At 44.5% G+C, this 15,149-nt stretch overlaps 1 protein-coding gene across 1 annotated transcript in view; it reads left to right on the top strand.

Moving 5' to 3' along the window:
* The window catches only part of KIAA0825, a 735,478-nt gene that overhangs the window by 172,600 nt on the left and 547,729 nt on the right, over positions 1–15,149 (top strand). Inside the window, exon 9 of the mRNA XM_082247736.1 lies at positions 4,251–4,401. Within this exon, the coding sequence (XP_082103862.1) occupies positions 4,251–4,401 (151 nt within the window). The remainder of the gene's footprint in view (positions 1–4,250; positions 4,402–15,149) is intronic.

Raw genomic sequence — 15,149 nt, 5'->3', positions numbered from 1 at the left:
TACTTGAAAATAAATAGTGTTTGTATGACTTGTAATGTAGAACAGCTGATCATGGAAATAGGGCAATTATTTATGTGGAAGAAAGTTTGTTAAACTCAGTGATGTATTAGGCGCACAGCACATTTTTAAGGTTCAGTCACGATATAGTATGTAGCCAAACACAAAGTCTTATGTGTGAATCTTTAGAGGGGGCTCATGAAAAATCCCAACGCTCATATTCTCCAAATATACTGTGTTCTAGATAGGGATGTGATGCGTGTTTAAGAGGATGGCTGGTCCAGTTACATTATTATATTCCAAAAAGATTGGCAGAATCATTAAACCCCCAGCTGACCTCCTTTAGACTTGCACTTGACTTGCTTAAAGGGGGTTTTGCATCCCCACTTGTCCTAGCAAGCAGTTACACAGGGGCATACTGACAGTGGGTAGAGCCTGATGGGGAACTAGTTTCCAATCAGCTCTGCCTGGCATTGAGTCGCCATTAGGAACTGATGGGAAACTAGTCACAGAGTTGCCCATCAGGGTTCATTCACCCCACAGCAAAATTTCTTGGCCACTGGGACTGTCCAGTGACAGACGCAGTGACCAAGAACCTGTGATTTTGTTTATTTCTATACAAGCAAGCACCGACATTTGTGGTGTGGAGGGGCAATGAAATTATAAAGCTTGGCTGTGACACTCTTCTTGAATTCCAGGGATTGTATCTCCAGCTATAATATGTGTAGTCCCCCATCACTAAGTACCTAGGTGCCAGTGGCCATCATCCCTGTATTGTAGGAAAAAAGGAAAACCCCCCAAGGTGGTGGGACTATATAGGCGACTGGACAGCCATGGGTGTCCAGTTGCCTATATAGTCCCACCACCTTGGGGGTTTTTCTTTTTTCCTCCAGCCATAATATGTTTTATTTTAAAGTTTTGAATAGAGAGAGGAAGAGTTAATGACTACTGCCATACTTTAATTGCTGTCTGGAGCTCCTTTAGGGAAATGCGCAACCCTCCTTTCCCCGGTTACAATATTTTATTAACACGAACAAGGGTCTTTGTTCCCATTTTCCCCTCACTGCCTTGGTCACAACCTTGGACAAGAAATAAAAGGAAACATTCAGACCTCAAAGTAGTAAAACCCTAAAAGAGTTTCTAACCCTTCCCCCACCATTTAAAGCTAATAAAAACATGGCGGGAGTTACAGAATACATAAAGAATATTTTGTATCTGCCTGCGGTTTTAAATTTCTAAATTTTGTGGATTTTTTTTTTCTTTTTCAATTTATTTAAGAAAGAAATCCAGCATTTTGGTAAGAGGTGGTTTGTTATGTGTAATGATAACGCCTCATTACTATCTGCCACTTTTTTGCAGTTTTGCCTATTATTAATATTACCTATATAAACTTTACAGTTTATATTAGCTGGCATAAATTTCAAAGTTGCAGTATGGCCTAAAAATGTTCATTGTTTGTTGTATAGTCATAGTGCTCCGAGGAGATTGGACGCTGGCTGAATGTAAATTGTGTGCCCCAGGCTCCCTCACCGATCTGTTCCTCACTGTTCTCTATATGCGACGTCCTAGTTTCATTGACAAGTCAGTCTGCATTAATGTTGTTTTGTCCCAATGATTAGATTTTTGCAATGAAACTTTTCTAACTATAGGAGGAAATATCAGTTTTCGGGCTAGTGTCGCTAGACCCTTTACTTTAAATGTATTGAAAGCACCTTTATTTGTGTTATGTACATCAGAGCCTCTAATGTGCTTCTTACATAGGCAAGGTTTTTCAGCTACTGCCAGAACAGCAAGTGATGGAAAATCTATCCAACAGGGACTGAGACAAAAGGAGAAACCCTGTTTGGAAAAGTGGGGAAGGGTTAGAAATTTTGATAGTGGTCTATACCACTCCCCTACTTTTTTAATACGGCTTCACCTTTTTCCCATTGTATCCAAATTTGGAAAATCATTTTTGGCTGGAGTCGGGATTTAATGTGGGTGGTCTGACATTTGCTAACATTCATTTCCAGGGACATCTTTTTTTGCTGTGCATCCAGAAAGCCATTGTAGGCGGAGCATATACTTTAATGAGCTTAGTTCTATACGTTTTAGACCCTATTGTGATTTTGATGGGTTGAACATCAGCAGTCACAACAGTTGAGTAATAAAATGAGTTTAGACTCTCGCTCCCAGCTTATTTTTAATGTATGACATAGGGTATACAGTGCAGGAATCAAGAGTATAGTGTGCAACATAGCATATATATTGCAGGGGTTGAGAGTATAAGATGCAACATAGTGAACACAGTACAGAGGTCAGGATTATAATGTAGAGCAGTGCTCCCCAACCTTTTTATCGCCGCGGATTGGTCAACATTTGATAATTTTTCCGTGGCCCGCTGAGGGGGGGGGGGGACATCAATGCAGAGTGACCAGCATGCCCCCAATCAATGCAGAGTGCCACAGCATGCCCCCAATCAACGCACAGTGACCACAGCATGCCCCCAAACAATGCAGAGTGCTACAGCATGCCCCCAATCAATGCAGAGTGCCACAGCATGCCCCCAATCAATGCAGAGTGCCACAGCATGCCCCCAATCAATGCAGAGTGCCACAGCATGCCCCCAATCAATGCAGAGTGCCACAGCGTGCCCCCAATCAATGCACAGTGACCAGTGCACTTACCTGATTTGCAGCGGCGGCTTTTCCTCAGTCTCCTCGAGTCTTCACCTCCTCCTCTTTGGCCAATGGCATGGGTTCGCCTTTCGGCCAATCAGGAAACGCGTCTCGGACCCGCTTCCTGATTGGCCAGGAGGAGGATCTGTGTGACAATAGCGAATATTCATTCGCTATTGTCACACAAATGGGTGGGCTCAGGGTGCACTGCTCTGCGCCCCGGGTCCACCCTTTTCTAAAAATTTTTTTTACTAAAATAGAAATAATGTAATGTTCTTTGGGCGGACCGGTACCGTTTGATCCACGGACCGGGACCGGTCCGCAGCCCGGGGGTTGGGGAACACTGATGTAGAGCATTCTAAATGCAGTGTAGGGGTCAGGAAATTATAGAATATACAGCTGTGTACAGTGCAGTGGTTTACAATATTGTGCCACTTACTACTGGTAAGTGGAGGACAATATACCCCAGAGGTGATTTAAAAAAATTAGAGTAATAAACCTCCCACCTCCATTCTAAAATGGTGAGTCTCTTTTTGCCTCCCATCACATAGGACCCCCAGTGCCTGGATGTCTGTTTGGGTGCACAGTGTGGATGAGCAGTATCCTACCTCTCTCCCTCTGACCAGCTCTTTCACTGCTTTCTCTGCTCAAGACAGACCAGGACAAAGCTTTCCACTCAAGGAGCTAATAAGCTAACTGATGCAGAGCGTGAAGTGAAATAAAAAGAGAATATGCAGACAAAATGGCAGCTGCAATGTTCACCAAAGGGGGTAAATACCAAAAAAACACCAGAAAATGTTATACTAGTGTAGGAGGAACAGTTCTCACCAGTGGTGTGATGAAGAGAGAAAGAGAAATACTATTGTGCTGAAGTTGATACAAGGTAAACAATCTGCCCATCAAAAGCTGTAATGTGTCTCTGAATGAATAAATGAACTGCACCTAAGGTGATCCTAACAGTGATGACTGAAGTTCCTGGCAGCTTCCCTTCGGCTGGTAAATGAGTCCCTAGCAAGACATTTCTGGCAGTAAAGGCAAGACATTTTCTATCATTCTATAGGAATGACTCATTCATATACTTGACTCATTCATATACAAACTCAGTATCAATTTACATATGAATAAGCCATGGCCACAATGTAACAGGGCAGAATTAGTGACAGCCAGTCCCATTCTGAGGTACAATCTATGGGGACAACTGTTTTGATTTGTAGTTTTCAGCACATATATATGTCTTAAGCCTTATTAGTAGCAACATTTTTATCACTATACAGTATATTGATGTATTTGTTATGAATAAATCTTTATCTATTACTTTTTGCCAACACTATTGCCTTCTGATATATTTTTATTTTAAAATGGCTGAGAATCAGCAGAAGTAAAAATAGTTTCTTTGTTCATTTCAAAAACTCAGTGACAGTACATTTGTTTTAAGTACTGCAGACAACCATTTACATTGGTGAAATTCACTGCTCAGTTCCAGGGTAAGCGTCTGACTGATGTGTTATGATCAGAACCATGTGTGTTACTGCGTATTGTTATAGTCTACCTCACTGGCATTCAGTGTCTCTTGTTTTGATCATCTCTTTATCACAGGCCTTTGTTTATTGCTGCTGTCCAGCGATATCAGGAATTCATCAGCAATCTCCAGATTCAGGTTACAAATTACTGTGTCAACGTTTGTGCTACAAGCCTTCTTCAGGATGCAGAGAGCCACCACTGGGATGACAACAAAGCTTTTTATGAGGTGCGATTGTAAGGACAACACACTGGTATATTTCAGTGGCTGACATGATAGGAAATTCAAACCATAAGCTCTGCACCATACTTTTTCCCAGTAGAGGCATCTGTACTGCAACTAGAATCCAGCCGAGACAAATCCTGTCTAAGTAATACTCTTTATATATCTATAAATGCTAGACCAAAAAAGAAAATTCCAACTTAAACCATGTCCTATTAGAGATTACATAGGTTTTTTTTTTAAGTTACAAGGGTAACCCCTTTACATGGCTTCTTGATTGACCATGCCCAGTTCTGCATTTTGGCTCCTCCCCTTAATATGCAGAGTAAATTGCCAGCCACCTGTTCCTTTACTTGCACTGTGAATTATGTTCTCAGTTGTGCTTTTCTAGTCATAGTAGGACTTTGAAACTGTGTGAAGGAAAGATAAAATTGACTCGTATACTAGTCTACCATAGTTGTTCATGTGGAATGTCAACTGTAGCATTTTGGGTTAAAGGTAACCATGCTGACATTTTTTTATTGTAATGTGTGCAGTCCTAAAGTGAAGATCTAGTGCCCTGAAGCCCCCCTACTAAACTTCTGGCTTCGCTCCTTTAATTGCTGATGCTTCTCAATATATAGTGGGTGGCATACTGCCCTGTTAATTTTCTGTATGAAAGGCATCAAATCATGCAAGAGTGTAGAAAAGCACCTTCGTGGCGCCATGGATATATATTAGAGCAAAATATCTAATATAAGGTCAGTGCTGTGATAAAGGAGGCTGCTAGCGGAAAGTTTGATATACTAAAACCCTATAGAACTATAAAGATAATCGCCTGCATCGCCACAAAATCAGAGTGCAACAATTAATCACATATCTATATAGAGTGAAAAAAGTCTACATAAATATAAATACATCAATCCTAAAGTGCAGTATAATATCATAGTTAAAAAAAAGTATATATGTATAAAAGTGCATAAAGTGCCAATAAAATGCAAAAAATGTCCTGTATAGTGCTGACGTCACGCTGCTGCATGATATCAATCAGCAGCAGCGTGGTTTTGCATTGATATATATCGGTCTGTGTGTTTGGATGCTATGTATGTGATTCTAATGGTGCAATAATTACTACACTATTACCATCTTTGCTGGCTCCAGCGTGAGCTTTATGAATTATAATATTTATGTTTTTTGGACTATACAGGACTTTTTTGCACTTTATCAGCATTTTAGGCACTTTTATAATATTTACTTTATTTTTATTGCAATATGATATTGCACTTTAGGATTGATTAATTTATATTTATGTTGATTTTTGCACTCTTCATACAGTATCTCACAAAAGTGAGTACACCCCTCACATTTGTGTGAATATTTTATTATATCTTTTCATGTGACAACACTGAAGAAATGACACTCTGCTACAATGTAAAGTAGTGAGTGTACAGCTTGTATAACAGTGTAATTTTGCTGTCCCCTCAAAATAACTCAACACACAGCCATTAATGTCTAAACTGCTGGCAACAAAAGTGAGTACACCCCTAAGTGGAAATGTCCAACTTGGGCCCAATTAGCCATTTTCCCTCCCCGGTGTCTATCATACTGGTCACTGGAAGTTCAACATGGCTCCTCATGGCAAAAAACTCTGAGGATTTGAAAAAAAATAATTGTTGCTCTACATAAAGGTGGCCTAGGTTGTAGGAATATTGCCAAGACCCTGAAACTGAGCTGCAGCACGGTGGTCAAGACCATAAGCAGTTTAACAGGACAGGTTCCCTCTCAGAACAGGCCTCGCCACAGTCGACCAAAGAAGTTCACATGCTCAGCGTCCTATCCAGAGGTTGACTTTGGGAAGTAGACGTTTGAGTGCTGCCAGCATTCTTGCATAGGTTGAAGGGGTGGGGGATCAGCCTGTCAGTGCTCGGACCATACACCGCACACTGCATCAAATTAGTCTGCATGGCTGTCGTCCCAGAAGGATGCCTCCTCTAAAGATGATGCACAAGAAAGCCCGCAAACAGTTTGCTGAAGACAAGCAGACTAAGCACATGGATTACTGGAACCATGTCCGGTGGTCTGATGCCAAGATAAACTTATTTGGTACAGATGGTTTCAAGCATGTGTGGCAGCAACCAGGTGAGGAGTACAAAGACAAGTGTGTCTTGTCTACAGTCAATCATGGTGGTGGGAGTGTCATGGTCTGGGGCTGCATGAGTGCTGCCGGCACTGGGAAGCTACAGTTCATTGAGGGAAACATGAATGCCAACATGTACTGTGACATACTGAAGCAGAGCATGATCCCCTCCCTTCAGAGACTGGGCCGCAGGGCAGTATTCCAACATGTTAAAGACCCCAAACACACCTCCAAGACGACCAATGCCTTGCTAAAGAAGGTGAAATTAAAGGTGATGGACTGGCCAAGCATGTCTCCAGACCTAAACCCTATTGAGCATCTGTGGGGCATCCTCAAACAGAAGGTGGAGGAGTACGAGGTCTCTAACATCCACCAGCTCTGTGATGTCGTCTTGGAGGGGTGGAAGATGACTCCTGTTGCAACCTGTGAAGCTGTGGTGAACTCCATGCCCAAGAGGGTTAAGGCAGTGCTTGAAAAAAACAGTGACCACACAAAATCTTGATACTTTGGGCCCAATTTGGACATTTCCACATAGGGGTGTACTCTCTTTTGTTGCCAGCAGTTTAGACATTAATGACTGTGTGTTGAGTTATTTTGAGGGGACAGCAAATTTACACTGTTATACAAGCTGTACACTCACTACATTACATCATAACAAATTGTAATTTCTTCAGTGTTGTCATATGAAAATGATTTTGGGAGCTATACTATCAGTAGCACAGCTGTTAAAGGAGTTGTAAAGGCAGAAGGTTTTTTTTTTTTATCTTAATGCATTATATGCATTAAGATAAAAAGCCTTCTGTGTGAAGCAGCCCCCCAGCACCTCCTAATACTTACCTGAGCCTCATCTCTGTCCCGTGTTGTCCGGGACTCTCGCTCCTGATTGGCTGAGACACAGCCAGTGGTTCCCGTGGCTGTCAATCAAGAGGGGGTGGGGCCGAACCGCAGCTCCGTGTCTGAATGGACACACAGAGCTGCAGCTCGGCTCGGGTGCCCCCATAGCAAGCTGCTTGCTTTGGGGGCACTCAACAGGAGGGAGGGGCTAGGAGCAGCAAAAAGTGACCAGAGAATAGGAGGATCCAGGCTGCCCTGTGCAAAACCACTGCACAGGACAGGTAAGTATAACATGTTTGTTATTTATAAAAAAAAAAAAAAAAAACAACTAGACAATCACTTTAATAGTGAAACTCTTGCCAACTCTTGTGAAACTCTTGCCAGAAAGGCCTTTGGTTGCAAGTTGCAACCAAGACAAAAGGGATACCTTGGTCCTCCTCCTGGTAGGAGGTTAGACATGGGAATACCCTTCCTATACCCTTGCTAAGCTAATAAAACAGTAAATACATCGTGGAAATATATATTTTATGCAGCAGTCACAGATCTGCACATACTTGTCTTCAAATACTTTGTAGTAAAATAAAATCTAGTACGTTTCAAATAAGTTAACATATCTGTGTCAAAGCAGGAAGTTAGTTGGCTGTGCAAGGTGACTTGTGAAATAAGAAATCCATTTGCTATTTAGGATGTGACTGAGCTGTCATCCCTGTGCCAGACCTTTACTCTACATGGCAAGCTAAATGATCTTTCACTCAGTTTTCCATATAATTGTGGAAACTTTGTCTTTGTCAGCATTATAAATGATTACCAGTGTAATGATAATATTTTGGATGTTTATGGTATAAGGCCCAGATGTTTGTTTCCTGATGCACAAGCTAAGTAAAATCTCACATCTGTTTATTGTACTAACATACAGAAATGGCAGATGTTGAAAAAGAGAATGTAACAAGGAATCATGTTAGATAGGAAAAAAAAGATCACATGCATTGGATAAATGAAGCTAGGTGATGGGCATTCAAATATACAAGATAAATGAATAACTAATTATTGTGAACTGTGACTGTGTGGCTTGATATTTTTATACTGTAAAAGAGGGTACATGTTTAATATTGGATCAGAACGAAAGTCCTGGTAAAGTTACAGATTTAGCAGTTTGATGTTATTTAAATCAATTATGTGTGATTCTCCATTAGCTTTCACTTTGTACATGTTTTCCAATGATTTATTACCAAGGCGACAAAATATGTTTAAATCAGTTTTAAGATCCCCCCTCCCCCAAAAAAAGTTATTATGGCAGTTTACCAATCCTTAAATGTGGTACTACCTGATTCCTCTATATTAATGGGACTGTGTAGGGCAATTGAGAAATACTTCATATACAAATACGAACTTTACCCAAAATTCCTTAAAAAGTTAATATTTATTTGATAATGAGTAAAATCATTCATAGTTTTTATAAAAACAGAACAGGTAATGTGTGATTCCCTTTCAGGGACAAACCATCTTGCAAATATATTATTCCTTTGAACAAGTAGTAATTTCCAACTATTTGGAGATCTTTCGCATCCTACTTGCACAACAAATGCAGAGGTTGCTGCTCCAAGCTGGAATATCCAACGCGTTTTGAAAACATTGAAAATACTTTCTTCATCAGGGATTATTTACCACTCTGTAATAAATAACCAAACGTAAGCTACAATTCCTTAATTTCCATATTGCCATAAATTGTTATACAAAAAAAAAATATATATTCATGTTTCCATGCACCATTGACATACCAATAGCCTTCCGGCAAGCAGTCTGTCCTTCCACATTAAAGCGATCAACACAAGAGCCTTGTCAGATCCCATGTAAACTCCCACTTATTCCACTTTCCAATACAGATAAATATCTGTTCAGGGAGGAGATATATATATCCTCTATCTATATATCTGGCTTGATATTTTTATACTATAAATGAGGGTAAATGTTCAAATATTGGAGCAGAACAAAAGTCATGGTAAAGTTACAAATTTAGCAGTTTGATTTTATTTAAATCATTTGTGTGTGGCTCTCCATTAGCTTTCACTTTGTACATGTTTTCCAATAATTTATTACCTAGGGGACAAAATAGGTTTAAAGCAGTTTTAAGCCCCCCCAAAAGAAAAAGTTATTATTGCAGTTTACCAATCCATAAATGTGGTGGCTTTGATCTGGCCAGCTATACTCTTCCTGTCTCAGGGTGTCTCCTCTCTGGATAAAGGAGTAACAAAGACACCTTTAGTCAGCAGCATTGTCAGTCTTGGAAAGGACTGTATTTGACAACAGCACATGTATTGTTAGAAATCAGAAGCCAATAGCAGCAGGTCACAGATAAAAACTGCAGTGTGCCCTTACTGTACTCTTGAAAGTTCCATTTGCAGGCAGCATCTCACAGTGCTAAAGCAGACACTGCTTCCCCCCACGGCAATGCATGGGCCTCGGTGATCAAATGATTACTTCAGGGGGTAGTGGCCCAGAGAGTAAATTTTGCATTGGGGTGCAGCAGAGGGAAGATTAGCATTAGTGATCTGCACTCGCCAAATGGAGTACAGGTACACTTTAATCTAGGGTACCTGGGATTTCAGTCTCAGCCTCTATTCTCTCTTTTTGATTTTATTTCAAGTGTTTTCTCTTCTTTACTTAGCTGTTATTTTTCAGCATTAGTTTAGTTCTTCGGATGAAGATGATCATGCGGAGCTGGGTCTCGGGCTGGCCTCCCTGGTTATCCGGGGTTCAGGGCCAGTGGCTTCCCAGCCTGCCATCGAGCGTTCAGCTCAGGTTTCCCTGGCATATATGAACGACCCATCCCTGTTCGCTGCGGGGATGCTGCGGTGAGGTGGCTACCTCACCGGACGCCATTTGCGGTTTCGCACCGCAGTTCCACTGCGTCCTGGCTGCGACTCTCCCTGTCCTTAGTGCAGCGGTTTGATCGCTTGTGCGGGTTCCCCACGCCATCCGGATGGTAAGTGTATTCTGTGTGGGGACCTGTCTGTTTTGGGTGTCAGTCTGGGACTGTGGATCCCTGCATGTCTGTGAAAAAACGTTGAGCTCCCTGTCAGTATTAGCTGCCTTTCTGTGGGCTGAAGGGGGGGGGCTCTCCTGCTCTGCTCTGTGTAACAGGCTGAGTTTTCTGTGAGACATGCTGTATGCTGTGTGTGACATGCTTGTGCAACATTTTTGGAGCATACTGTGCGGCGACCGCTGCTGCGGTCCGCCATTTTTTTGCAGCGAGCTATGGTGGCCGGTCCTGTGTGGAAAGAGCGGCATTTTTGGCGCCAAGCGCCGCCATTTTGGCGGCGATCGCTCCGGCCTCATGTCAGCGCTGTTTCTGTATCTGCCTATGGAGCCTCAGCCAGCGGCCATGTTTGTGTAGCCTTTACATAGGCTTCATAGGGGCGGTCAGTCTTGCATCACTTCCTTTTCCTCTGGGACAGCGATCGGTGCAGCAGCCTGTGTGATCTCTCCAGGTTTTACCTTTCCATATTCCTGTATTCCTTGCCTTGTATTCCTATCCCTGTGGGGGTCAGTGTATTCTGTGAGTGCGGTGGGCTACGCTCGCTGCGATCTTAAAGGGGCAGTACTCCTTTTTTTCCTAAGTCTACTGGGGCATGGATTCTCAGGAAAGCAAGTTTCCCCCCACCTTGGTAGGGGGCCAAGGGGCTGCTGCTTCCCCCGAGGGGGCTGATCTGGCTACTATTGTGGCTAACTTAGCTGCTCAGGTGCAGATGCTGGTGGCTGATCGATCCACAAAAAGGCCCAGAGTGTCAATTTCCTCTGATTCAGAGGGCGATGGGGATGCTATGGCTGGAGTGCCCTTCTCAGGGTCTCGCTCATCTCTAGACCTTGCGGGGTCTGAAGGGGAGGCTGAGGTGGAAGGGGTTGATAATTCTCCCCCTGGCTCGTCTGAAGAGCTTGCACTCATGGATGAGGAGCAATGGCGCAATATAAAGAAGCCTTTTGCTGTGCCGAGTAGGTTCAAGCTGCGTTATCCCTTTACACCAGCTACTGATGAGCGTTGGTGTGTGCCGCCTCAGGTGGATCACGCGGTGGCGATTTTGAATAAATGCACTGCGATCCCTGCTGAGGATACCCCGGTGTTCCGGGACCCTACGGACAGGAGATTGGAGTCTCTGGCCCGTCACTCTTATACGGTTGCGGGCTCTATGCTGAAGCCGATTTTTGCTTCTATTATGGCAGCCCAGGCTATTGCCGATTGGACGCAGGTGCTCAGGCGCACCCTGGTGACTGACTCCGCTTCACCGTCAACATTGGCTATGGTGGATCAGATTCATCAGGGTGTCATGTACTTGTGTGATGCGGACTTGGATATGGTCCCTTTGGCTGCGCGTCTCCAAAGTGTGGCGGTGTTGAACCGTCGCCTGATCTGGCTGAAATGTTGGTCTGTTGACCAATCTTCTCGCAAGACTTTAGCTAATTTGCCCTACGCGGGCTCTCGCCTTTTTGGCGAATCTTTGGATACTCTGATAAAGGGTATTTCTGGGGGTAAGAGCACTCTCTTGCCCCAGACTCACAAGACTAAGTTTGTTCGCGGTAAGAAGAATGCCTCGTTTAGACCCTCTCAGGGGTCCTTTCGTGCCTTTCGGTCGCACTATAAGGGCAAGCCCTTCAAGGGACAAGGCTCCCAGAAAAAGCCGTGGGCAGGTAAGCAGAAGTCCGGCCAGTCCGGGTCTGCTGCCCATAACAATGCGGCCTGAGGGGCGCCCTCACCCATTTCTGGGGTGGGGGGACGTTTGCTCGGTTTTCTTCAACCCTGGCTGGCCCGCGTTCGGGACAGGTGGGTTCAGGAAATCGTTCGATCTGGATACAAGATCGAGTTTCTCTCTCGGCTGGCAGGCAGATTTTTTCCCTCAAATCTTCAGCTGTCTCCGGAGCGATTGCAGGATCTGCATCTGGCGGTGCGGGACCTGCGGGCTCAGGGAGTGGTGGTTCCGGTGCCTCATTGGGACAGATTTCGGGGGTTCTATTCCAATCTGTTCACTGTGCCCAGAAAGGAGGGCAAGGTACATCTGATTCTAGACTTGAAAGCTCTGAACCGCTTTGTGCGGGTTCGCAAGTTCCGCATGGAATCCCTGCGATCAGTGGTGGCTGCCCTGGTTCCGGGGGAATTCATGGCCTCTATCGATCTGAAGGATGCGTATCTTCACATCCCCATTTTCGAGGGTCACCAGAAGTACATTTCGATTCGCCATTGCGGAGGATCACTACCAATTCGTGGCGTTACCCTTTGGTCTCGCTTCGGCTCCGCGGGTTTTCACCAAGGTGCTTGCGCCGGTTCTGGCTTTATTGAGTGCCCAGGGCATCTCGGTCCTGGGGTATCTGGACGACATTCTGGTTCGGTCTGCGACCAGTCAGGGTCTGGTGAGCAACCTGTCCGTCACGATGCAGACGCTACAGGAGTTTGGCTGGACGATAAATTTTCCAAAATCGACGCTGTGTCCGTCGGTTCGTCTTCCTTACCTGGGAATGATCCTGGACTCTGTTCAGGCGAAGGTCTTCCTGCCGGAAGACAAGCTCCGGAAGCTTCAGGAAGAAGTCGGGTCCCTCAGGGACGTTCAGTGCTCGTCCCTCTGGACGTGCATGAGATGTCTGGGATTGATGGTCTCGGCTTTCGAGGCGATCCCCTTTGCCCAGTTTCACACGCGGGGTCTCCAAAGGGAGATTCTGGCCAGGTGGGACGGGCGACAGCAATCTCTGGATCTCCAGATTTCGTTGAGCCATCGCACCAGAAGGGACCTTCTGTGGTGGCTCCGGTCCCCGGCGGTGTCGGGGGGGCAAGTCCTTTCGCCCTTTCTCGTGGTCAGTGATCACCACGGATGCCAGCCTGTCGGGCTGGGGTGGTGTTCTGGGCGTTATGTCCGCCCAGGGAACTTGGTCGGAGGAGGAGTCCTCCCTTCCTTCCGATCAACATTCTGGAATTGCGAGCTATAAATCTCTGCCTTTGGCATTGGTCGGACAGGCTGCAGGGCCGTCCGGTTCGGGTGCAGACGGACAATGCCACAGCGGTGGCCTACATCAACCACCAAGGGGGCACCAGGAGTGCCCGAGCGGCTCGGGAAGTAGCCGACATTCTATCTTGGGCCGAGACGCTCGTCCCGGCGATATCTGCAGTTCACATTCCGGGGGTGGAGAATTGGCAGGCGGATTATCTGAGCCGCCAGACCCTGGACCAGGGAGAATAGTCCCTTCACCCGGATGTCTTCCTGATGTTGTGCGAGAAGTGGGGGTCACCAGATGTGGACCTGTTCGCGTCTCGTCTAAACAACAAGGTGAAAAGGTTCGTGGCAAGGACGTGCGATCCTCGGGCAGACGCCTCGGAAGCGTTAGTGACACCCTGTCATCAGTATCGCCTGTTGTATGCCTTTCCACCGATTCAGCTGCTGTCCAGGTTCCTTCGCAGGTTGGCCTCGGAACCGAAAACGGTGATTCTGGTGGCACCAGACTGGCCTCGCCGGTCTTGGTACGCAGATCTCGTGAATCTGGCGGTCGATGCTCCGTGGCGTCTGCCTCTTCGAGAAGATCTCCTGTCTCAAGGGCCGATATTCCATCCTGCTTTACAGTCGCTGGCTTTGACGGCCTTGCTGTTGAAACCAAGATCCTGAAGGATAGGGGTCTCTCCCCTGAGGTCATTCGCACTTTGATCAAGGCTAGAAAGTCCTCTTCGGGGAAGGTTTACTACCGTACTTGGAAGGCCTATTTTGCTTGGTGTGAGTCCAGGGGGTATTCCCCTCGCTCATACTCGGTATCAAGCTTTTCTTCAAACGGGCGTGGACCAGCGTTTGGCGTTGGCCACGATTAAGGGTCAGATTTCTGCTCTGGCCGTTCTCTTTCAACGTATAAATAAATAAAAAAAATTCCGCGCTATTATGATAAATTGAAATGATAAATAGATATCAGCAGCCAACACAAAATCAACCAACAGTGACTCAAATTAACAATAAAACATAAAAGTGTAGTGCTAAAAGTATTAATGATCACACAAATAAAAAATAGTGTCCAAATGAACAGAGAAAAATAATAATCACAATAATGTGTATAAAAGAAAAAAGTGGGTATGGGAGTGTCCAAATGAATGAGTCCCAATACAGACGATGTGAGAATAAAATCATAAATCCACGTGCACAATATTCCAAGGAGTGATTCAACCCGTGACACCAAAGGTATGTGAAGGAAGGGAACACCTCAGTGATGGAATATGTTAAGCAGCTTACCAGATTTCATTGGCTGCTCAACTTAATGAGTCAGCCTCTCCCAGCTTTTAATCACTGAAGATCTGATGTTACATGGATGCCTCCTCTCAAGATGCGTACAAAGGATCAATATGGGATTGGCACTCCTCAGTATTTTTCATCAAACATAAATGAATATGTAAAGAGAAAAGGAAGCGAGGCCCATAGCGTAATCCCGTTTAAAAAATAAATTCAACTTTATTAACCACTTTACCACCGGAGGATTTTGCTGTCTTCCGTCCAGACCACTTTTTGTGCTTCGGCACTGTGCGATTTTAACTGACAATTGTGCGGTCATGCAATGTGGTACCCAAACGAAATTTACGTCCTTTTTTTCCCACAAACAGAGCTTTCTTTTGGTGGTATTTGATCACCTCTGCGCTTTTTATTTTTTGCGATATTAATAAAAAAAGAGCGAAAATTTTGCAAAAAAATGACATTTTCAACTTTGTCTTTTAAAAAATATCCAATATACTCAATTTATGTAATTTTTTTTGGCCAAAATATATTTAGCTACATGTCTTTGACAAAAAAAA

The sequence above is a fragment of the Pelophylax lessonae genome, assembly GCF_965119305.1.
Source record: "Pelophylax lessonae genome assembly, chromosome: 1".
Classification (NCBI taxonomy): Eukaryota; Metazoa; Chordata; class Amphibia; order Anura; family Ranidae; genus Pelophylax; species Pelophylax lessonae.
Note: the sequence above shows the minus strand (reverse complement) of the source record. Positions and strands in the feature narration are given on the sequence as shown.